Source organism: Sciurus vulgaris (genome assembly GCF_902686455.1).
Source record: "Sciurus vulgaris genome assembly, chromosome: X".
Taxonomy (NCBI): Eukaryota; Metazoa; Chordata; class Mammalia; order Rodentia; family Sciuridae; genus Sciurus; species Sciurus vulgaris.
Genome location: NC_136471.1, coordinates 66,526,451 through 66,552,072, shown reverse-complemented (window position 1 = coordinate 66,552,072; position 25,622 = coordinate 66,526,451). Strand labels below are relative to the sequence as shown.

At 35.7% G+C, this 25,622-nt stretch overlaps 1 protein-coding gene across 1 annotated transcript in view; it reads left to right on the top strand.

Annotated features, from left to right (window-relative positions):
- LOC306650783 (uncharacterized protein) overlaps nt 1-25,622 on the top strand; it is a gene marked incomplete at its 5' end in the record, with an annotated part of 104,559 nt that overhangs the window by 7,181 nt on the left and 71,756 nt on the right. Inside the window, 2 exons of the mRNA XM_079123093.1 lie at nt 14,498-14,689; nt 17,525-17,618. Of these exons, the coding sequence (XP_078979219.1) occupies nt 14,498-14,689; nt 17,525-17,618 (286 nt within the window). The remainder of the gene's footprint in view (nt 1-14,497; nt 14,690-17,524; nt 17,619-25,622) is intronic.

Genomic DNA, 25,622 nt, shown 5'->3' with positions numbered 1-25,622 from the left:
TTCTAACAGTTTTACATGTTTACAGTTTTCTGGGACAATATGCAGAAATAACTGATTAGGGCTACTTTGGTGAAATCATAGTAATTATCAAGATGGCTGAGTCTTGTCAAATTGAATCCCTACATTGCATTCCTTGAAACCAGCTTTACAATCCCCCATGTCCCCCTCTTCCTCAATGTGCCCTAAGCCTGTGAAGGGTGTTAGTATTTTGTAGGTGGTGTGTTCTGAGGTCATTTATCTAACTTGTAAGTAGAATTCACGGAAACAGTAGAGGCACTTGCACCAAATAAGAGAACAATTATGCAAATGAAAATAATTAATTTTCTCAGCAGTATCTCAAGGAGCCAACCACATGCTATCTCTCCTAGAGAAGGTACAAAATCAGAAAAGGCATTAACTTAGGTTCCATAGTTTCTAGGGAAAACAGTGAAAATAGCAAAATTGTAGCTATAGATGGAAAAACATGTTTCATAGGGATTTCTAAAGATAAATTTGTGCCACCCAGCAAGACAATACTGGTGGCATCATCTGTATTAGACAACACAGGAGCTGCATCTGGGCATTGATGGGGTGGAACTAACAACACATGTTGGCCAACAGTCTGAGTCCATGAGTGATTCCTAAAATGAATGACAAAAGGGCATGCCAGAGAAGGAGGCCAAGTGTAGTGCCCTGAGCTATTTTTTTTAGCCCACTAAAAGCATAAGCCCATGACCACAGGTCCAGAGTCCAACAGGACCAATGGGGATAAAATTAGGAGGGCCAGAATCTTCACACACTGTAGCCAGAAATATCCAACATATCCAAGGAGAAAAAGCCACTGAATTATCCCCTCCCCTGGGTTTAATACTTCCTGTGTTTGAAACACCAGCACTTTCTTCAGTGTATCAACACTGGAAGTATTACATGTGGATGTAGAGATTGAACATAGATCTTTGGAGTGGGAGACTGAGCCTCCAGGTGCTCATAAGTGGCAGGCATGCCAGCTGTATGGGTATTTAAATTTATTAACAGTTTTTCAAGGATTTCAGTACAGTTGGCAAAGGTGGGATTTGCCTACTAGGGCCCATATATTTTGCTTTAATAAGCTATTCTCTCTTTCCAACACTGCTGCCTTAGGGTTATTTGGCAGATAAAGTACCCTCACATATATTTTTGGGCCTAATTATGGACACCATATCCTGTGAAATGGGTGCTCTGGCCACTGTCAATCTGGGGCAGGTACCTTCATATTACACTTCATTATCAAGACCTTTTATATAGCAATATGGTAAGAAATGCTTACATAAGGCCAGTAGACCATTGTTTCACTTGCCGTTGTGCAATCCACAATGTAAGGTCTTGGTACACTGCCAAATTGTCAGCACAAATAACCAGTGGGCATGTCTATATGTTACTACCAGGCATACCACAAATAGTTCTGCCCATTTGTTGTTCATGTTTTGTTCCATCTCAAACCAGATAGTATTAGTGTCAGGATTACTGCAGCAGGAATCCAGAAAATTGAGTTTTCCCTGCTGGACCCAAATGTATACCACACATTTTCAGTTATGGAGTTCAAACCCTCTTTCATTTGTGAGATCATAGGCACTATGATGACCACGTGGGGTACTTCAGCAGTTTTATAAGTAATCAGACCCAACACCATCTATAGTTCAAGAGTCGATATACTATTGGATGGTGCTCTGCTTTGTTGTGAATATGCATGCCATTATTTAAAGTAGGAATCTGGCACTATAGTAAATTTAAGTTAGTAATGTAGGCCATCCACGCATCCCTCTATAGTTAGGTCAGTTTGCTCTATAACCAGTAAAGTGTTGGTCAGTGGCTCCATCTGGCATTGTGCACTGCTAGAAACTGCCATTTTTAAAGGAGTACATCTAGTTTCAACTCCTTTCCAGAGATGTGACCAAAAACCTAGTGGTAGCTTTTATCTATCTTGTCCTTGCCAGAGAGCCCAACTCATACCATCTGCTATATAAGTGACATCTAACTATATTGGCACACTTGGTAAAGGGGTGCACAGAGTTAGTGCCTAGGCTGTCAAAAACTTTTCTAGGTGTAGCCATTGAGAGAGGTGAGGAATGAAAGTCTGCCAATAATCTAGGAGTCCAACAAAAACCCATATGTCTTTGTCAGGGAATGGGGAGAGTTTGCACTTAATCTGCCATGATGCTTGTAGTAAAATTGGTCTTACCTCACTAGACCACCAACCCTACGAACTGAATGGATGGTCCAGGCCCTTAAATCTTGAGACTGACAGCCTAATTTCTCTGACATACATAAGTACACATTCTACTGTGTCCTGTGACAGAATATAACCTTCATCACTTATCATGATATTTTAGTCAGCTTTTTCACCACTGCAACCAAAAAGAGCTGGCAAGAATAATTAGAGGAAGAAAAGTCTTTTTTGGGGGGCTTATGGTTTCAGAGGTCCATAGATAGGGCTTCCTTCCTTGGGGTCCTAGATGAGGCAGAGCGTTATGGCAGAAGAATGTGGTGGAGGAAAGTAGCTTAAGACATGACAATCAGGAAGCAGAGAGAGAGAAAGAGAGAGAGAGAGAGAGAGAGAGAGAGAGAGAGAGAGAGAGAGAGAGAGAGACTCTACTAACCTAATACAAAATATATACCGCAAAGTCATGATCTCATTGACCAACCTCTTCTAGTCATACCCTATCAGCCTTCAGTTACCACTCAGTTAATTCCAATGAGGGAATTAATTCACTGATTGTGTTAAGGTTCTCTCAACCCAATCATTTCACCTCTAAGTTTTCTTTAATTGTCTCACATATGAGCTTTTGGGGTATACCTCATATCTAAACCATAACATTGCACCCGTGGTCCCCAAAAGCTCATAACCATCTCAATGCCAAATACATTTACTTTATTTCCAAGAGTCCCTGTAGTAGTAACAGTTCCAAGATTTTCCAAAAGTCAAAATCCAAAGACTCCACTGAGATTCAAGGTAAACTCTCAGTGTGAGCCCTGTAAAAATCAAAAGTAAGTTACATATACCCTATACATAAAGGCACATAGTAAACATTTCCATTCCAGAAGGAGATATAAGGGCATAGAAAGAAGGGATGGGACCAAAGCAAGACCAAAATCCAGTTGAACAAGCAATTTCTGTAGTTCCATGTCCAGCATCTGGAGCACTAATGATATTGCCATTTATCAGTGACGAGTTCTGCTTCTTCGTATGTTAAAGTATAACAACAGAGAAGCATGCTAAGGCAAGTATATGAAGCAGGTTTTATTTAAAGTTAGTAGCACAGACTTCTCCTGGGAGGGAGAAGGGGGCCATAGCTGGTGTTCTGGAATTCCAAGAAGTGAGAGAGCCCTGCACCTTTTATAGATTGGAGTCTTCTTTGTTCTCCTGCTCTCTCCCCACTTATCCCTCTTCTTCCTACCTATGTGACTAGGCCCAAGAGATGCCAGTGAGATGGCAAAAAGGTGAAAGCAGATGGGCAGTGGGGGAGGGCCAAATGGAGCCATTCAGGCAGGTAGGGGCCCAGGGGGCACTATTTAGCAATTCCCTGCCTGCAACCTTTTGGGAGGGGTAGTATAGGCAGATAACCTTAGTGATCAAAAGGGCTCTGGAGACACTGACATTCCAATCTCCCAGGGGTGGTCTCCAACTTCCCAGATTCAGATAGCCTCCATTCCTGAATTCAACCATATTCCCTATTCTACAATAATTGCTGGTCCTCGATTCTGGCTTCACTAGGCAACCTAATGTTCTTTCCAAAGGGCTTGTGTAGCTCTGCCCTTATGGCTTTGCTGGTTTCAGCCCACATGGCCTTTCTGTTGTCTTGTCTCTGCTTGATTTCTGCTACTTTCTTTGGCAGATGTTGCACTGTACTTCACTTTCTTAATCTTGATGATTTCCACTATAGCTTCAGTTTCCTCTTCATATCTCCACTCATCTCCCTATCAGGGGTTGCCTGCAGAAATTCTGACACTACTGCATTTTGCCTGGCTTCTCAAGCCTTCCTCTGAATTCTCTGTGGAAACCTCCATGACCCCCTAACTCCAGCAATCAGCAATCCTGCAGAATCAGCACTGTGGTTGCTACTAAGGTCTGCTGCCAATTTAAGTAGTAGCCAGGCCTTCAGGAACTGTGGCTGTAGTAGCCTCTGAGTGTGGGTAGCTGAGCTTGGTGAAACAACTTCCTAGGCCATCCTGTGCAAGCAGTGTGACCCACTGGTCTCTTACCCACTGGTCTCTTCTCAAGATAATTTTTTTTTTGTGGTGCTGGGGATTGAACCCAGGACCTCATGCTTGCAAGGCAAGCACTCTACCAACTGAGCTATGTCTCCAGCCCTTCTCAAGAGAATTTTACCTTTACTTTCTTGAGCCTGAGATGGGTGTGTTCTTGAGGATTCTTGAGACACCCTCAAGCCACCTTTCTTATTTTCTCTGGGCAAAGTCTTTAGCATTAGTTTAGTGGCAGTAATGTCTTTAACAACCACAACTCCCTTAGCCCCAGTTTTACTCCTACCTTTCAAGTCCAAGTTTTTCAAATATTTCTGCTCTTCATTCTGCTCCTGAACATCATAATAAACTTGGCTAAGTCACTAGCAATATCCATGCCACTGCCTACATACTGTGCTACTTAGAAATTTCTTCTGCTGGATTAAGAGGTCTATCATTTTTTAAATCAGCCTTTAAAAAGTCTCAGGAAAAGGGCAGAACATAGATAACTTTTTAGCCAGAACACAACATGAATAGCCTCTTTCAATTACCGATAGCATACTCCTTTTCCTCTGAAATGTCATGAGTCCTGTCTTTAATGTCCACAATTCTATTAGTATTCTCATCTTCTGAGCAACCACTAGAATCACCTACTAAGTTCCACTTACAACAATCTGAAGCTCTTCAAGCTTTCATCTGTATACTTTCCAAAATTCCTCTCACAAATTCCAAAAAGCTCCCCAAATTTCTAAACCATTTGGTCAGGTTTGTCACAGCAGTGACCCCAATTCTTGGTACCAATTTCTGTTTTAGTCAGCTTTTTTTACTACTGTGAACAGAAAGACCTGACAAGTTGAGGAGGAAAAGTTTATTTAGGGGCTCATGGTTTCAGAGATCTCAGTCCATAGAGAGCCTGCTCTATTCCTTGGGGTTTGAGATGAGATAGAATATCATGATGGAAAAGTGTGGTGGAGGAAACTGGCTCAAGACATGACAATCAGAAAGCAGAAAGAGAGAAGGAGCTTCCACTCACCTGATACAAAATATATACCCCAAAGTCACACCCCCAGTGACCCACATTTAATAACCACACCTTTCCTGCCTTCAGTTATCACTCAGCAAATTCCTATCTTGGGATTAATTCACTGTTTGGGGTAAGGCTCTTACAACTGAATCATTTTACTTTCTTGCATTGTCTCATACATGATCTTTTGGAGGACACCTCACATCCAAATCATGACATATGACATCCTCATTATATAGAACCAAATCACAACAGTAGGGAATTTCCATTGCCTTTTCTTCCAAGTGAAAGAGAACTGATTTTATGACAGCAGTTTTAAAGGAATACTGAAAAGAGCATTAAATAAACACAGAACAGCATGCATAGAGCCAGGGGAGGCTGTGATATTGTTCAGTACCTAGATAATGTTAAGCAACACAGCGTAAATAGTAGGTAAAAACTTATTTAGCTCCCTGTCATCCAGTCATTCTCCAAGTTGTATCTGGCTTTTTCACTGTTCAGACAGGGATATTAGAGTCACTATGTGCATGCCAGAAAATCCTAACCTACTCTTAATTATTTTATGGTCTCTCTAATCTTGACATGTCCACCTGGCAGCTTTTACTGCTGAGTATTTACCACCCTCTTAGGAACAGGAACACTAACAAGGCCCCTTTTTGCTTCCCTCTTCAACACTCCATTTGCCACCCAAACTTTGAATCTAAACTCCCCCACGAAGTTTAGTAATGTCTTTCCCAATAAAATATCTCTCCCTAGAGTATCATCAGGCGCTAGGGAGAATAGTACCAAATATGGAACAATTGTATTCTCCTTATTCTTGGAGGAAAAGCAGATAATGAGTTCCATGTGAGGCCTCTGGTCAACCCCTATAGCTCTCACACTGGGGTGACCTTTACTCCACCCATGATCTCTGAGAGTGGGGTAATGTATCCAGAGTAACCAGCAATGCCAAATCATGAGAGTTCTTCCCCTTTTTGGAAGCACAGGGAGAAGATTAGAACTGCTTTTCCAATGTAAATTTTTTTTCTAGTACACTACCAAGACTGTACTAAGTAGTTTATCATATTTTTCTCTGGAGATACAAGCATAAAGAAAATGATACTGCATCTGCTGTCTTCTTAAATGGTCCCACATTTCTTTTCTTTCCTATTTGTATTTGTCCCTTTTTTCCTATCATTCTTTGTGACAAATCGCACCCCAACCCAGCTACATTCAGTCTCTCCCAGGTTGGTAATACACTCATCCACATTATAAGCATCCTGCCCAACAATCAGGCTAACAAGGGAGAAGAAAGGGCTGTACATTCTTTTTTATTTGTTCTAATTATTTATATATGCCAGTAGGATGCATTCTGATACATCATATAAAAATGGAGTATAACTTCTAATTCTTCTGGTTGTACATGATGTAGGGTTCATACCAGTTGTATACTCATATATGCACATAGGGTATTAATGTTCAATTCATTCTACTATCCTTCCTACCCCCTTACACCCTGCCCCTTATTTCACTCCCCTCTGCCTAATCAAAAGTACCTCTGTTCTTCCCTAGGTCCCTCTCTTATTGTGCATTAGCATCCACATGTCAGAGAAAACATTTGGTCTTTGGTTTTTTGGGATTGTCTTATTTTGCTTAACTTGATATTCTCCAGCTCTATCCATTTACCAGTAAATTCCATAATTTCATTCATCTTTAAGGCTGAGTAATATTCCATTGTGTATATGTACCACATTTTCTTTATCCATTCATCTGTTGAAGGGCACCTTTGTTGGTTCCAAAGTTTAGCTATTGTGAATTGATCTGCTATAAACATCAATATGGCTGCATCACTGTAGTATGTGTAAGTTCTTTGGGCATAAACCAAGGAGTGGTCTAACTGGGTCAAATTGTGGTTCCATTTCAAGTTTTCTGAGGAATCCCTGTACTTCTTTCCACAGTGGTTGCAACAATTTGCAGTCCTACCAGCAATGTATGAGTGTACCTTTTTCCCTATACCCTCATCAACATTTATTGTTTCTTGTATTCTTGAAGATTGTCATGTTGACTGGCATGAGATGGAATCTCAGTGTAGTTTTGATTTGCATTTCTCTAATCACTAGAGATGATGATGATTTTTTCATATATTTGTTGATCAATTGTATTTCTTCTTCTGTGAAGTGTCTGCTCAGTTCCTTAGCCCATTTATTGAGTGGATTATTTTTTATTTTTGGTGTTGTTTTTTGAGCTCTTTATATGTCCTGGAGATTAATGCTCAGGTACATTTGGTAAATGTTTTCTCCAATTCTGTAGGCTCTCTCTTAATGTTATTGTTTCCTTTGCTGGGAAGAAGCTTTTTAGTTTGAATCCTTCCCATTTATCGATTCTTGATTTTACTTCTTGTGCTTTGGGAGTCTTGTTAAGGAAGTCAGTTCCTAAGCCAACATGATGAAGATTTGAGCTTACTTTTTCTTCTATTAGGGTCTCTATTCTAGTGTCTAAATCTTTGATCCACTTTGAGTTGAGTTTCATGAAGGGTAAGAAATAGGGGTTTAATTTAATTTTGCTTCATATGTATTTCCAATATTTCCAGCACTATTTGTTGAAGAGGCTACCTTTTCTCCAATGAAAGTTTTTGGTGCCTTTTTCTAGTATGCAATAAGTGTATTCATGTGGGTTTGTATCTGTGTCTTCTATTCTGTACCATTGGTCTACCTATTGGTTTTGGTACGAATACCATGCCATTTTTGTTACTATGACTCTGTAGTATAGTTTAAGGTGTAGAATTGTGATGCCTTCTGCTTCATTCTTCTTGCTAAGGATTGCTTTGGCTATTCTGGGTCTCTTAGTTTTCCAAATGAATTTCATGTTTGCTTTTTCTAGTTATACAAAGAATTTCATTGGGATTTTAATAAGAATGACATTAAATCTGTATAACAGTTTTGATAGTATAACCATTTTGACAATATTAATTCTGCCTATCCAAGAGCATGGGAGATCTTTCCATCTTCAAAGGTCTTCCTCAATTTACCTCTTTAGTGTTCTGTAGTTTTAATTGTAGAGGTCTTTCACCTCTTGTTAAATCAATTTCCAAGTATTTGATATTTTTTGAGTCTGTTGTAAATGGGGTAGTTTTCCTAATTTCTGTTTTGGTGGATCCATCACTGATATATAGGAATGTGTTTGTTTTATGGGTATTGATTTTATATCCTGCTACTTTGCTGAATTCATTTATTAGTTCTAGAAGTTTTCTCGCGCAGTGTTTTGGATCTTCTAAATGAAGAATCTTCTCATTGGCGAATAGTGATAGTTTGAGGTTTTCTTTCCTCTTTGTATCCATTTAATTTCTCTCATCTGTCTCATTGCTCTGGCTAGAGTTGCAATGATGATGTTGAATAAAAGTGGTGAAAGAAAGCATCTTTCCCTTGTTCCAGTTGTTAGAGGAAATGCTTTCAGTTTTTCTCCATTTAGAATGATGTTGGCCTTGGGTTTAGCATAAGTAGCTTTTACAATGTTGAGATATGTTCCTACTATCCCTACTTTATCTAGTGTTTTGAATATGAAGTGGTGCTGTATTTTGTCAAATGCATTTTCTGAATCTATTGAGATGATCATATGATTCTTGTCTTAAAGTCTATTGATGTGGTGAATTATGCTTATTGATTTCCATACATTGAACCAAACTTGCATTCTTGGGATGAACCCAACTTGGTCATGGTGCACTATCTTTCTAATATGTTTTTGTATGTGATTTAGGGCTGTACATTCTTGATTGGCATCATGTAGGTGTTTTTTTTGTTTTGTTTTGTTTTGTTTTGTTTTTCAATCCAGCTGTGAAAATGACTTTATTTGGTCCCTGAAATACCTGTGTATAAATACATTGTCACAAGCCCGATTCCTGAAGAATACGCTGGTCTTCCACTGTGCTTTTCCATGGAGGTCTCTGACCTTCATTTGTTAATGTGTAAGATGATATAATCCATTAGAGAATGATTTATTTGGATCTGGTGGGCATTATGTAGGTGATGCATAGGACTGAATGAGTGCTAGTATTTCTTGTATTATCAGTTTCATTTTCTATCAGAGAAATACATATATACCCTCCTGTGTCACAGAGTCTCACTAGCTTGGCAGTCGGAGGCTCACAGGGCAATTGTTTAAAAATGTTTGCAATATCTAGCAATTCTATTTTAAAAATTATTATTCAGAAAAGTAATAGTTTCTTGAATTGGATACTCCCCTCCTGCAACTACACATGCTATGCTTTTACTTTGTATTGCATTAATGATAAAGGAAAAAAAGGCTCACAGGCAGGAGAATTCCCTGTTCTCTTTCACTTCCATCTCCAGTTCTTCCTCACCCTTCTTCTCCCAGGGATTGCAATTCTTTGCATCTCCTTCTGATCTTGAGATAACATCTCTCACCTGTTTGTTCTTCCAGTTCTTCCCCTCCAGTTACACATAGTGACAAGCTGGAGTTTCAAATTTGGCTTCTCATTTTTCCTTTTTTTCAGCCAGGTTATAGGCTAAGAGAGAGGAAGAGAGGTGCATATCTCTTTCACATTGTAACTCCTCTAATTTCTTTATCTTTTCATTTACTGCCAGCTGGCCATAGATGGCCAAATGAACTGCCTACAATAATGACCATCCACTGCAGTGGAAAGAAACTACCCTTTCTTATCACAGTAAGATAAGGGACATTGAACAAACAGATGCTCCAAACCCAATTGAGGTATCCTTGTACTAATGCAGAATGCTGCAGACATTTAACATATGGGATACTCTCTACCCAATAGAGTTCCATCCCCTTTCCCATTTCATAGTTTTCCTTACTGGCTTGCCAATTCTTCCAAAATAACCCAGTCCTTATATGTGAATACTGGATACAAGGTCACATGAGACTGAGGAAAGTAAGAAAGACAAATCTCAAATTGCATAAAGTGGAATGCATTAGGGGACTTACTGACAGAACCATGAAACTGGTCAGCAGCAAGACCATGTGGATTCACACAATTTAGGACACAAGGATGAGCATGGATTAGGCAAAAGTGACTTCAAAGTGCAATAGGAATGCACTTTGTTCATCTTAAGCTAATATGCTCAGACACATTCCAGGAGTCGGGATTCAGTTATAAAATTCACCATACCACTCTTAACAGTTTTGACTAATTATAGTTTACTGGGAAACTGTGTAGGAAAACTAAAGTTAATCTGGTGCAATCATGGTGGTTATGTCTCAAGATGGCTGCAGTCACCTCAAGCTGAACCCATACAGTCTACATAGTGAAAAGTGATCTTTTTTATTACTAAGTATATTTAATATATGGTTCGAATCGGATGTTTTAACACTATAAATCAGAGTTAGACACTAATAAATCAGGGTTAAATATATCAAACTATATGACATGATCATTATTTTAAATGATGAAAGTATCTTTATAGCATTTCTTAAATTTCCCAAAGACACATATACCACCACCACTATCCATGATATAACACACAGATCACACCACACATACATGCACATGTGCACACATGAACACACAGATGTTCCAAATATAGAAAGAACAAAAGCCAAATTGAAAATATATTTAAGACAGACAACTTAACAACATCGGCCAAAGTAAAAACAAATGCCCAATATGTAATTTTGGTTCCTACAGTTAATATATCCTTCAACCAATGTTCACATCTACTGATGTACAAGAATAAAAGTGCCAACTACTTACGGAGTTGTGAGTCAAAGGATACAACATTACACTTCCATAGGAGGAATAAGTTCAAGAGATGTGTTGTACAGCATGGTGAATATAGTCAATAATGATACAGTGCATTCTTGAAAAATACCAAGAAAGTAGGTGTTAAGTGCTTTCACCAAGAAAATAACTTTTTGATGTTATACATATCATAATTAGCTAGATGTAACCACTCCACAATATATATGTATATTTTAAAACATCATGATACACATGATAAATATAATTTTATCTGTCATTTAAAAATACATATATTTTATATAAAATTTCATTTCAAATTGATGATAGAAAACAAATATAAATAAATATATATACATATATATATGAAGATATATATATATATATCTTCAAGGATGGCTTGATGAATTAAATAGGATAAAATATTTAAAGTTCTGAGGATAGGAGAATAGGAATTGTCTCAAAATATGCTCAGAAGTGTTTAACATAGTTGATTGTGATCTCTCCCTTGAATTTTCACTTGGCTTCCAAAATATTCCCTTTTCTTTTTTTTTCCTTCTTCACTCTCTACTTTTAATTTCTTTGGTTTCTTCTATTCTTCACACTTACTTAATGCTGCAATGTCTATGTCCCTGGTCTTCATCTGTATTCCCTCCATTGTGTACAGATATTTGATATTTTTTGAGCCTGTTGTAAATGGAGTTTAAATACCAACCAGTTGGGAAAATTAATACTTCCAGACTCAGAGATGTAGCTTCCTACTCATTATCTCCATTTGGATATCTAAAACCCATCTCAAAGTAAGCAAGTACAAAAAAACCCTGAGTTCCCACAACTACCACAAACCTGTTCTACTTTCGCTCTTTCTCACCTAAAACTTCGAAATCATTCTTCATTCCTCCTTTTCTTGCATGGACATTTGCTGTTATTCAGGAAATCCTATTCATGATCTTTAAAAAGATAACCAGAAATCAACCATTTCTCATCCTCATCTTCACTGCTCTCATTCTGACCAAAGCTACCATCATTTCTTGCCTAGATTACTGAATATGTTTGTGATCTTTCTCCCTGTTTCTACATGGAAAAAGATCTTTTACCCTCTAGTCTACATTCAATTAAAAATCCCAATGAAATTTCTCCCAGAAATATCAAAAAGAATCCTAAATTCATATGGAACCACACTAACCAATGCAATCTTGAGCAAAAAAGAACAAAACTGGAGGTATCACACTACCTGATTTCAAAATATGCTACAAAGCTATAGCCATCAAAACATTATGGTACTCACAGAAAAACAGAAACATACCCTAGAACAATGAAAAATAGAGACCCCAGAAATAAACCCATGATCAATTCACTTTCAACAATGGTACCAAGAGCACACATTGGAGAAAGAACAGTTGTTTCTTGAATAAATGATGTTGGAAAAACAATATTCATATGCAGAATGAATTTAGCTCTTATCTCAAACAATATAAAAATATCAACTCAAATATCAAAAACGAATGAAAAAAGAGACTTATCTGTTGAAGGTGGTGGCACACATCTGTAATCCCAGTTACTCAGGAGGCTGAAGCAGGAGGACTGCATGTTCAGTGCCAGCCTGGACAACTTAACAAGACCCTATCTCAAAATACAATAATATGAAAAGGGCTGGGAATACAGTTCATTGGTAAAAATCTTGTCTAGCATGTTACAAGGGCCTGAGTTCCATACCCAGCACTGAAGAAAAAAAATAGTGATCCTTTTAAAACAATCTAGATCATGTCACCAATTCATCTCAAAACCCTATAATTATTCCTCATTTCATTCAATATGAAAGCCAAAAGTGTATATAATGGTCTGTAAAGTTTTTGTGATCTGAAGAGCTATCTCTTTGGCTTTACAGACTTCTATCATACACCCCTAACTTAGCTATGCTCAACCACACTCGTTTTCTTGTTCCTCAAACATCTGAGCAGACTCACTCCTGCTTCAGACCCTTTGTACTTTCTACTCCCTTTGCTTGGAATGCTGTTCTCCCCAAATATTATATGGTAACTCCTTTACTCCCATCAGTCTTTGTTCAAATGTTGCTTTTTAAATGGGGCCTGCTCTTTACTACCTTATTATATCACTACAATCTCTCCTAATACCATTCCTCCCATATTGCTGATTCCCCTTACTGTTCTATTTTTCCTTACTCCACAACAATTCTCAATTTTAAACATTATATGTAATTTACTAATTACGCTTATTTTTTGTCTTTCACTACTCTATTGTAAACTAATTGAAGATATGTACTTTTGTTTTATTCATTAGTTCATTTTAAGTGCCTGGAATATTACTTTGCACACAGTAGTCAATAACTGTTGAATGGGTTACATATTATTGCATATTAGACAATTTCTTTGTGATGCATTCCTAGACTAAATAAGAAATATATTCTTTTCAGTCTTTTTCTTGGAAGAAATTCATGTGTATGGATAAGATATTTGAAAAGTATGGTTTATCTCCTTAAATGAATGATAATTAGCTATATATTAAACATTGAATCTTATAAAGTATATGACTAATGATTTAAAGCTGGTATATATGTTTTCTTAGATAATTCTAGACAAGTAGGGTTATAAAATATCATATAATTAGTCCATTCATGTCAGCCACAATATTACTACTTAATGTTTGGAACAGCACAATCTAGGAGTAGCTTACTTACTGAGACTTACTGTTCAACTGGGTAATCCCATAAGACTTCTGCAGGAGATAGTGAAACATTCTCTAAACAGACTACATGAACAAATTTTTCCATTGGTCACTCCCAGTGGGGATGTGAAGTCATATTCTCCCACTTTACAATTATAGACATTTCTGTGTGAGTATACACCATGCCAGTTTTTGGTCTGTGCACCAGAGGAACAAATTAACTTTATTTGGCAGAGCCCCATGCCTTTATTAATAAAAAAAGAACACTAGATCAAATCTGAGTCATTTATTTCTATGAAATAAAGGAGCAAAATCTGGAGTCATGACAAAAATGGGGGCAGTCATATTTTGCTGGCATATAGTCTATTCTCACCTTCTCATATTTATTTATTTATTTTTTTTGCATTTGCTATAGAATGGCAGGTTAGTCTGTAAACCTGTATTCATCTCTATATGAATGGGTGGGTGTCACACTCAGCCTGCAATTACAGAAGTGATAGCCTAGGCTGCTTCAAAAACTTTTCATAGCACCAATAGACCTAGAGTATCCAAAGTGAATATAGGTATAAGCAGTGGGCAAAATGTGAATATTTTTTAAAGTAGTCTTGAGAAAACCATTCTGGTTGAGACTCTCCCCACCATGCACACCTTTATTAGTTGTAAATAAGTGCCACATCTTCATTAGCTAATGGTTGGAAAATCCTGACAGCTTTCAACATGATGACTCTATGTGTTTAAACCTGTACTTTTAGAATGCTTACTCAAGTGGAAAATGGGACAACAAATCTCTTGAAGCCTTAAAGAGAAACCTCATGGTTGTATAACAATGAAATGGATTCATTCAGGGGAGACAATTTGTTTTCTTCCTAATTTGTAAAATTTTCTATTTCTATTATCTTTAGATGTCTAAACTTCAGAGGTCAGTGGGGAAACTATTGGTTCATGGGAGCTAAATGTGACCAACTCTGGAATACTCTGGATCTGATTTTAGTAGCAACATTGCCTGGAATAGGATTGGCTTTAATTGTTGGTGTAACAATCCAGACAATCCACTACTGTAAAAAGAATTCAAAGAAGAATATAGATAATAACCGGTAAGATATTTCTAAATACCACTGAGAATAATGGGAAATCTCTTCTGCGATCAGCAAATTAACCAAGAACTAATATCATTTATCAAGTACGTAGCTGGTATGTTCTCTCATATTCATCAACATTTTAATTAAATTCCAGCAAATTCAGATTAACACTGCCAAACTAGAAATATTTTGTTCAGGATGTGGATATAGAGCAAAAACTGGGAAGTCCTTTCCCCTAGTAAAAACCTAAAAACCTAGTGTAATTCGCAGAACAATTGTCCTATCTCAATGTTTTCCATACACCAGGGCAGTATTTGTGTGTATACACATACTGCCTAATAGTGTGGGGGTGAGGGAAGGGAGGCTGCTTAGCAAGTACTTTCTACTTAGCCCCAAATCCCAGCAACAATGACAGAAATTGAAAGAGGAATCTAATATATTTGCCTGTAATCTGACTCTGCCTTGGGTAAGTCTCTTTGCCTCACTGGGCTTTAATTTCTTTATCTATAATGTAGTGATATTTATAATAAGGACTATTCACTTCACATAGAGGGTGAGAATAATACTGAGAGCAGCTGTCATTTGTTGAGGATTTATTATAAGTTTCAGACTGAATTATAAGTGTTTCACATCTAACAATTGATTTATTCCTCTCCATAATGCTATTAAGTACTGATAAAATCACTGAGACCCAAAGAGATAAAAAAATTTGGCCAAGGTCATGGGATAAATCTGAATACTAGACCTAAAGTTCATGCTATGCTATGGAATATAATTAAGTAAAACTGTGCTTTGAAACCTGCAAAGCCCTGCTGCATTTCCTTTACTGCACTTCTTTTTTACTTTTCATTGCCTTAGAATAATAGAGATATGAGGGTTAAGTACCAACAGAATAAAATCTCGTAAATTTTCTATCAGTTAATTCAAATTGGCATCAACTTTAAAGTACCATTCCCCAATGATAAGGTAAAGTTACCTTATATGTATTACAAGAACAGGTTGAAATATTACTTTTTAAAGTGACTTTTACTGTTAACCTCATACTCCTAAGATTAGACTTGACACTTACAATAAAGTCAATACTTTAAACAACCTTAGATATTTGTTTCTGAGGGAAATAAGATAAACTGTCCATTTTGTCATTTTAAAATCAGAATTCTTTTTCACCATTATTCCATGTTCTTTAAAGTACCATGTGGTAAAAATAATAGAATGAATCAAACAACATTACCATATGTAAATTTATGATTATACAAATGGTATGCCTTTAACCCATGTACAAACAGACAAACAACATGTATCCCATTTGTTTACAATAAAAAAATTTAAAAAAAGTACCATGTGGTGCGTGTGTGTATAATATTAATGTTAATAAAATTAATTTTATGTTTACATTAATGTGAAAAATTTCATATCACCACTTGACATAGATTGGTAACCCCCTGAGATGGTAAGAATCATTTTAATTAGAAATCATATATGTAAACAAGTCACTTTAAAACTATTTTTTGTAGTTTTCCTATGCCAAAGTTTTCTACAACACTTTATTTTTATTCTAAATCTCTCTCTTCTACTGACTAGCTGTGACTTTGAGTGGATCCCTTAGCTATTTTCCTCTTTAATAGAAAGTAGAGTAGACAAAGGGGAATGAAGAGAAGGGAAGGGAGATGGGAAAAGGAAAGAGCAGAATGAATCTGACATAACTTCCCTATGTACATACATGAATATACCACAGTGAATCTCAGCAATGTGTATGTCAACAAGAAATTAATTTAAAAAATAACTATGAGTAAATGGCAGAAAGATCAGTACAGAGAAGGCAGCAGGGGTGGGGGAGGGAAGGAGAAGAAGAAATACTGGGGATTGAATTAGAATAAGATATATTCCTTGCTTGTATAATTATATCAGAATGGATTCTACTGTCATCTAAAAAAAAAACAATACAAGAAAAAAAAAAGAAAGAGGGGTAGTATATATTCTACTTCCTCGTAGTTTTGAGATCCAAATGAAATAATTAATGGGAAAGTGCACCAAGAAGCAAAGGCAAAATGGAAAGCTTGATTATAAATCAGGTAGTAGAAGTGTGCCCACACATTTTGGCTGATTTATAGGCTTGTTGAGTATAAAATTGAGCTGCCTTGTTTTATTTCCATTAAATACATTTTAATTTGAGCTCTTTAATATTTCTTCTGTCATTCCATGAACCATGAATTGACAAAGTAACTCCAAACATACTCTGGGATATTGCTTAGTATAATGGATAAAGTAAAGGTCATCAAACCAGGAAGAGTGGGGCTCAAATTGATGCCCCATGAATCACTGTGTGGCCTACGGAAATTTTCTAAAAATTTCTCAGCCTCAGGTTTCTCATCTGCAAAATTTAATTGACTTGTAGACTTTTTGTAAATATTCAAAGAAGATAATGTAACTTTTTCAAAATATCCTTATGTCTACAATTAACTTTCAATTGCATAAAAATAAGATGGGTAAATGGATGGATGGGAGGGATGAATAGATGAACAGATACAATTTAAAACAAGTATAGTAAAAATGGTGGAATCAATGTGGAAGACATATGCATATTCACCATAAAATTCTTTCAATTTTGATATATGCTTAAAAGTATTTTATAATAAAATGTTGTATAAAGTCAGTTAATGTTATGTAAAATAACTTAAACATGGAAAACATTCAATAAATTGTAACTATTGCCATTGCTTTCTTTTGGTTACAGTCTTAAAACACAAACATTCATTCTGTACTGTCAAAAAAATTCATCAAACAAGTGATTTACAAACATTTAAGCTACTGCTCTTTTTTTTTTTTTTTTTTGTCTTTTTAATATGTCAGAGAACAGAAGAGTTTGTCTGGACTTCAACCTCAGCATAAATCTGAATATGCATTTGATACTCATTTGAGGCCTCCTCAACTAGATCAAGGCCAGGTAAATACTGAAATTCATTTAACAAATAAACTAAGTTTACAGAAGAGACCAGAAAAAAAAAAAGCCTTGGAGAAATTAAAAAAAAACTTGGAGATTAAAGCAGTAGTCAGAGACAATAAAATGAAGTGTTATCAGAAGATCAAATTGCATAAATATGGAATGATTGATCTCATGGTATATATCAAGAGTACAGGCCAGGCCTGGGGAAATTACACTGTGAATGATCATTATCTCCCCCCACCTCCATTATTTGTTTCCAGGTAAAATCCAGTTAACACAGGTATCAGAGGCAGACTTGGTGAAAGTTAAACACATATCAAAGGGAAAGTCCTTAAAGAGGGATTAGAAAGATGAATAAGAGGAAAAAGAATTTGAATCCTGTGGATAGATAGGAAGATATATATTAGCACAGACCCTCCAAAGGAAAAGACTTGTGGGGAAATCTCTGCAATTCACTATACTTTAGAAGCATCTCTGAATAGAAAACAAAAGGGTCTGTGTGTCATATTAGACCACAATTATCAAAAGTAGAAGCAACAGTAATTTAAATCAAACAAATCACAAACAACCTAACACAAAGCCATTGTATTATTGTTAGTTAAGTTCTAGAATATGCCCAATTATGATATCTATATTTTAACGAAGTAAGACCTCCATTGAGATTACAGAACTCAAACCGAAGCATAATTCTGCATAATGTTTCATGTATGGTACCATCTTAATAACGTCAAGGCAAGGTAAACATTGAAACACATAAAGGTTAAGATAAAGTATTATTGAATTGATAGTGATCAGATACTTTTTACCAGAAGTCAAAACAATTAAATATTGTGACTTATAGTATGAAGGAACTGTTACACATTGTTTTTCAAAATAAAGTTAAAAATATTCTGGGCAAATATTCTACTGTAAATATTGTTGATAGCTCTAAAATTCTAATCTCTAAGACTGTCAAATGGCTTTGTTTGCCTACTTTTCCCTTGAAATGACCCAGTGTTTTGTGATATGAGTTAGAGAACCTAGCATATCCTGTATCATTTCTAAGAATTCACTTGTTCTTAATTTCCATAGTTACTTCTGCCAACAACTTGTTTTTCAAATCTCCAAGTTGACCTTCTCATCCTCTCTCCTCCCCTCTCATCATTCATCATGTCTTTTCTTTACATTTTAAATTTTTTAAAAACTTGTGCTAATTAGTTTTTTACTTAATGTTATGTACACTCTAAAATTTATGAGTAAAGCCACGTAAAATGTCCATCACTTGGAGTATGTTCAATAAGTGTTACTCTCCCTTTTATCATTTCAATCTTCCTGTGGCTAAATGTCTGCTATAATTCTTATTACATCTGTCTGAATACATCTACTATGAAAAATTTCTCTTCAGAGTTGTGACCATTTCCTTGATTGAGGAAGCCACATGTGAACCATCATGACTGTCCCAATCTACCACATTCTTCACTTGCAGATTATTTTCCAAAGTCTGTGGAATTAGAAAACAAATGCACTATAGATTAGCAACTTAATATAGAAATATGAGACATTTGACTTAAATTGTTTAGAAAGGTGTAAAGATGCACTCTTCTCTAAACATATATTTAAAATATTGACTTTGGTAAGTAACAACATTCTCAGAAGTTAAGTCTCACATGAACCATAGAATTAAATAATGTTTATCACACAAATTGATCAGTATTTTCTTTATTCAGCTTGTTCACATATACACACAGATCCAGGACTAGTAAGGAAAGTAATTCATTCTTGAATTGTCAACATTAATCTTTCCTAATTGTCTTGACAATTAAATTTGAGTGGGTGGTAAGACCACATATTTGCTACCTCTTCTTCACCCCATCTCTATTCCCACTTTTACATTTACCACAGACTTGTTTTCAAAGTTGTTACAATCCTAATATGAGCATATAATTCGACACCCCAATATATTCTGTGAGTATTTCACAGGAAGTTGTGCTGGGTAGTTTAGTTTCATGAGAAGAATTCACCACTGCCTGTGTTGGTTATTCTGGATTATTGTCCTGATCATAAATACTTTCTAAAATTTACCTGCCAGTTAAACTAAATTTATATGGTTCAGCCCTTTATACAGGGTATAACATGTTTGAACTATTTTTACTCATGAAAATACAAAGGAACTATGTCAGGGGTGGGGGTGGGGGGATGTACATTTATCAGAGACTCAGGAAACAGGCATATTTTGAAGAGCCTAGAAATAAATACTGATATTGCTTGAAGAGAATAAAAAGGAAGATTAAACCATATAATAGGAGCAAAAAATATGGAAAAATGCTCACCACAAAGAAAAAAATACCTTGCCTAAGAATCAGATTTTCTAAATTTGGCAGTAATAATCACTAACTTAGGAAATTGGCAACTTTATTATATTTTCAAATTGAATAAATTGAAAGTAGTAGCAGATGATCAGCTAAGTTTTAAATTATCCATTTACTATATTCAGGAAATCATTCTTCCTAGATAATGAATGAAAATAATATCTAATTAATTAAAGTATTCCTATGTACAGTTGAGACTATTATCATGACTTAAATAATTTCTCATTATAAGTATCCTATTCAAGTAGCTAAATCTTGTAGAGATTTCTACTATATATAAAATACTGTGCAAATTATGATAATCTCCAGACCATAGCTATATTTTCAATATGCAGTATCACTGGGTATTTACATTAACTCTACCCTAAAAGTAAATTTTTAGTCACAGTTCACAGTTTTATGAATTTATAAATATATAAGGTCCTATCTTATGTCACTTATATAATTCATGAAATGAGGTTTATAAAAAGATAACCCATTATGACAGATAACCCATTATGGACATCAGCAAGTTGAAATAATATCCATTTTTTTGTTGTTGTTATTTTGTTTTTGGTACCAGGAATTGAGCCCAAGGGTTAAACCACTAAGCAACATCCCAAGTCTCTTTTAAAAATTTTATAGACAGAATCTTGCTAAGTAACTGAGTTGCTCTGGGCCTCACTAAGTTGCTGAGGCTGGTTTTGAACTCAAAATCCTCCTGCCTCAGGCTCCCTAGCCTCTAGGATTACAGGTGTGCCACCGTGCCTGGCTGAAATAATGTATTTTACCATGATTTTTTTTAATAGTCCAATATTTTGCTTTAGGAAAAATATTGGCTAGATACACAAAAGGGATATTGGTAATTGGAAGGGGAATATTATTCTACAGTATTTTATCTTTGCCATTTTCAGGTCAACAATGAAATATGAAAAGCATTAGTTTAATCATTTTAAAATATGATTGAAAGAAATATTATGCACTGATAAATGAATCTGACACAACTTTCCTATGCACATATAAGAATACACTACAGTGAATCTCAACATACTGTACAGCCACAAGAAATTAATTTCGAAAAGTAACTATGGGTAAATGGCAGAAAGATCAGTAGAGGGAAGGGAGAGGTACTGGGGTCTGAATTAGAACAAAATATATTCCATGAGTTTATAATTATGTAAAAATGGATTCTACTATAATGTACAACTAAAAATCAATAAAATTAAAAAACAATATTAGGAATTTCCACATAAAAATCTTTCCTGACTTTGTAGTCTAGTGTTAAATGTAAAGCCTGTAAAAGTGAAACATTCATAAAATGGAAATATAATTAAAATAATAGAGTTTTAATAAAGAAATAATATTTAGGATTAAAGGAAAGAGGTTACTTTTTATAGAGGTCTAAGCAGAAGATCATTTGCAATTTTGTTTTTTCATTCTCTTGTCAGCATTAGTTGGTATTAGCACAGGGCACACCTAAGAAACTAAATAAATCCTTGAACACATGAGTGAATGCATGAAAAGAAATGAATGAATACTCCCGATGAGTCTTATTTATTATGTGTAAAACTTACACATTATCATGTGTGTCACATGTTGATGATCTGATCACCAAAGGGGGAGCTGTAGGATGAAGAAATCTTTCATAACCAGTCATTTGAAACTAAAGAATAGTAAACTAATTAATAGATGCTGGTGGCTATAATCCATAAAAGCCAGCCACTCATTACAAGAGGGCCAAAAATGAAAATTAGCATAAATCAGGTTAAGCCTATTCCTATTCCTGTGTTGTGATCACAAGAGAAAAGGCAGAACACTGTTTAAAGTTACATTAGTGATCTAGTTAAAACTAACCATTTCATTATTGTTTACCTTTTTAATCTCATAAGACTAAATCCATAGAGACTATTAAAGCTTAATTATGAATATTTATTTTATAATATCAACATATTATTTAATGCCTATAATTTCTAATTTCAAGTATGCTACTAAAATACAGTTAATTGATATATAATAGTAAACTGCAACATTTTCATGTTTAGGAAATCTTTCCCCTCCCAATTATTCTGTTCTGATTATGACAAGAAATTCTAGGTTTTCTTGTCTGTATTATAAGAGTGTAAATGCCCTAAGCTTGAAAAAAGAAGAGAGAAAATATCTTTAATATTCAGGAACTTTTACCAGTATTAATGATTCCTGAATCAAAAGGGTCATTAGGAGATACATCACTCATTATCTAGGCTCAAAATATAAATTGATAGACATGAATTAACAATAGGAGAAGTTTGAAAATTAAAAAATTGATGTTATTAATGCCACGCATGATGTAACAATCAATCTTTTTTCCATTTTAAATTTGTCTTCAAAACTGATGTAGTTATTTCCCCATTGCTATTTAAACACTTGAGTTTGGCAATGAGTTTATCTTCTGAGACAGTTCTTTGTAAAATTTCAACCAAAACACTGAGCAAAAACAATCTGTTGATCTTCTGCTTCCTGGCAATTTAATGCATAATTTGTTTTGCTCTGAGTTAGATAGGGGAAAGAAACTCAGTTCACTTGGTGATACACAAATTTTGGAATGAATTAAAATTTGTTGTTCTATGCTGGGTACTAATCCCAGCAGCTCAGGAAGGTGAGACAGGAGGATCACAAGTTCGAGGCCAGCCTGATCGACTTAGCAAGACCTTGTCTCAAAATAAAAAGATAAAAACAGGCAGGGGATGTGGCTCAGTGGTGAAGCCCCTGGGTTCAATCCCTGGTTCCAAAAATAAAAAAATAAAAATAAAAATAAATTGATGTCCTAGTCACAACTTTGATAAATTCTTTTTTCCCCACTACCAAATAATGTCATCATTCCCCACTTTATTCAACCATATTTTTAACTACCTTTTGAATTCTCACCGGCATTTATGTCATTGTTGGCAAATGTTCTCTCACCCCTGGTCCTTTCCACAGCTGGCCTATGTTCACAATCTTCATTTCAATATTCAGGTAACAAATGTGCTGCAAAAGAACCCTGTCTCACTGACAGTGCTCACCTTTCAACTGTTGAGGTGAGGCTAGAGCCACTGACACTGCACTTCTGAACTGCCTAGTGCCTGTCTCTATTCTAGGCCCCTGATGTTCCCAGGGCTTGAAAAATTTCGATTTAAAAGGCATTATTGTAAGCTCCCTTGCTTGGAGTTTTGTGTTTAACATCAAGTACAGTTTTACAGGTAAACTCAAGAATTTGAATTTCATAGAGCAAATGATGTTATAGGAATATGAGCTATTGAGTCAGAGGCCTGGAACTCACCACCTAGTTACTTGAATAGTTGAATAGTTACTTAAACCATTGTATCTCTGAAAACTCAGTTTCAACTGCAATTAAAATTAGCTTGCTTTATAAAGTTGTGAAATGATTAAATGAAATATTATACGCAAGGAGCTTGGAACAATGCCTGTTTATAGTCTAGAAATGATTTATGTTACTATTTACAGTAAGCAAATAAAAACTATTCCATGTTACCCGTCTACCAGGATAAAAGCAGTGTGCTATATGGCTCTTTGCATTCCAGAAACCTGAGTGCATATAGAATAATCTAAGTGCCCTGAAAAAATAAAAAATAACTTTGTTCTGCCGATATGTGCTTTTTTTTTTTTTTTTTTTTTTTTTTTTGCAGTGCTGGGGATCAAACCCAGGGCCTTGTGCTTGCAAGGCAAGCGCTCTACCGACTGAGCTATCTCCCCAGCCCCTGATATGTGCTTTATACCAATATGTACTTGAATAAATAAGGTTAATTGGTGGGCAAAGAGACAGTGGAGCACTGTGGGATAGTAGCCTGATTTATCCAAACTTCAGCCTCTTGCTAGGCAACTATTACAGAATGAACCTGAACTATTGTCTTAATTCCTGAAGGGCCTATGGCACAGTATGAAGCATTGAGACTCCAGACTTAGAGCACAGATCTTTGTGCCAGATAAAAGCTTAGCTTATATCCTTCTTATATCTTCTTACTGCTTTGGCAAATTCACTCTCCTTTCTGGTATGAATATGAACCCATCAAGCTAACTCTCTGTTACCTATCTTTATTGAAACCCTCAGAAATGGCATGGAACAAAGATGACAAAAATCTTTCTTCATGGTGAAAAGGTGGTTTAGTGTGTGGTATCTGCCCATAGGATGTCCTTCTGAATACTGGACATAAACAGTTACATTTCCAATGTTAATGGGATATGGTTAAGAATCATCTGGACTTTATCAAAGATGGTCATTATCAGGTGGAAGGAAAGGGGATTGATGTTCCATATCCTCTCTCTGTGGAAAGAAGGTGGCAGACATCTGCCTCCAGATCCAAGCTAGGGCAAATCTGAGAACAGAAGGCAGACTTATCAACCAATAACTAGTTTGGCAAGCCCCATAGCTTATTCCATCAAAACCTGTCAAAAATAGTTGCTGACCCTAACACTAACCCCTCCCACCCCCCACCTTATGTAAATTTATGATTACACAAATGGAATGCCTTTACTCCATGTACAAACAGAGAAACAACATGTATCCCATTTGTTTACAATTAAAAAAGGAAAAAAAAATAAAAAAAATAGTTGCTGATGGGTGACTCCCTCTGGGAAAATATTTATTGAACTCTATGTAGGGAGGCATATGGACAGTCTGGTAATAGCCATTATTTCCTTGGTCTTCAATCTCTTCTTATTGTATATCTTTGACACCATTATTACCCATCTCTTTTTCCCCACATTTTATTGGTGCATTATAGTTGTACATAATGATGGGATTTGTTACATGTTCATCCATGTACATGTCTAAGAATATAATTTGGCCAATATCACTCCCCAGCACTTTCCCATCCCTCCCTACCTTCCACCCCTTGGTTCCTTTCCTCTACTGATGTCCTGTTGGTTTTCATGAGATTCTACCCACCTTTCTTTACCTTTTTCCTTCTAGCTTCCTCATATGAGAGAAAAAATACAACCCTTCCCCTTCTGAGTTTGACTTATTTTGCTTAACATGATAGTCTCTAGTTCCATCTATTTTCCTGAAAATGACAAAATTTCATTTTTATTTATGACTGAATAAACCTCCTTTGTATATATGGTACATTTTCTTTATCCATCATCTATTGACACCAAGGCTGGTTCCATAGCTTGGCTATTGTGAGTTGTGCTATTATAAATATGGTTATGAATATGTCACTCTACTATGATGATTTTAATTCTTTAGGATAATACTGTGAAGTAGTATAGTTGGGTCACATGGTAGTTCCATGCTTAATATTTTGGGGAACCTCCATACTGATTTCCTTTGTGATTGTACTAATTTACAATCCCACTGACAGTTTAAAAGTTTTCCTTTTTCTTTATATCCTCTCCAGTCCTTATTATTGCTTGTATTCTTGAGGACTGCCATTCTGACTGGTAGGAAATGAAATCTCAGTGTAGTTTTTATTTGAATTTCCCTAATTGCTAATGATGTTAAATGTTTTTTTCATATATTCTTTAGACATTTATTTTTCTTTTGAGAAATGTCTGTTTAATTCATTTGCTCATTATCAATTGGGTTATCTGATTTTTTTGGCATAATGTTATTTGAGTTCTTTATATATCCTAGATATTAATCCTGTCAGAAGAGTAATGAGCAAAGATTTTCTCCCATTCTGTGGGTCGTCTCTTCATA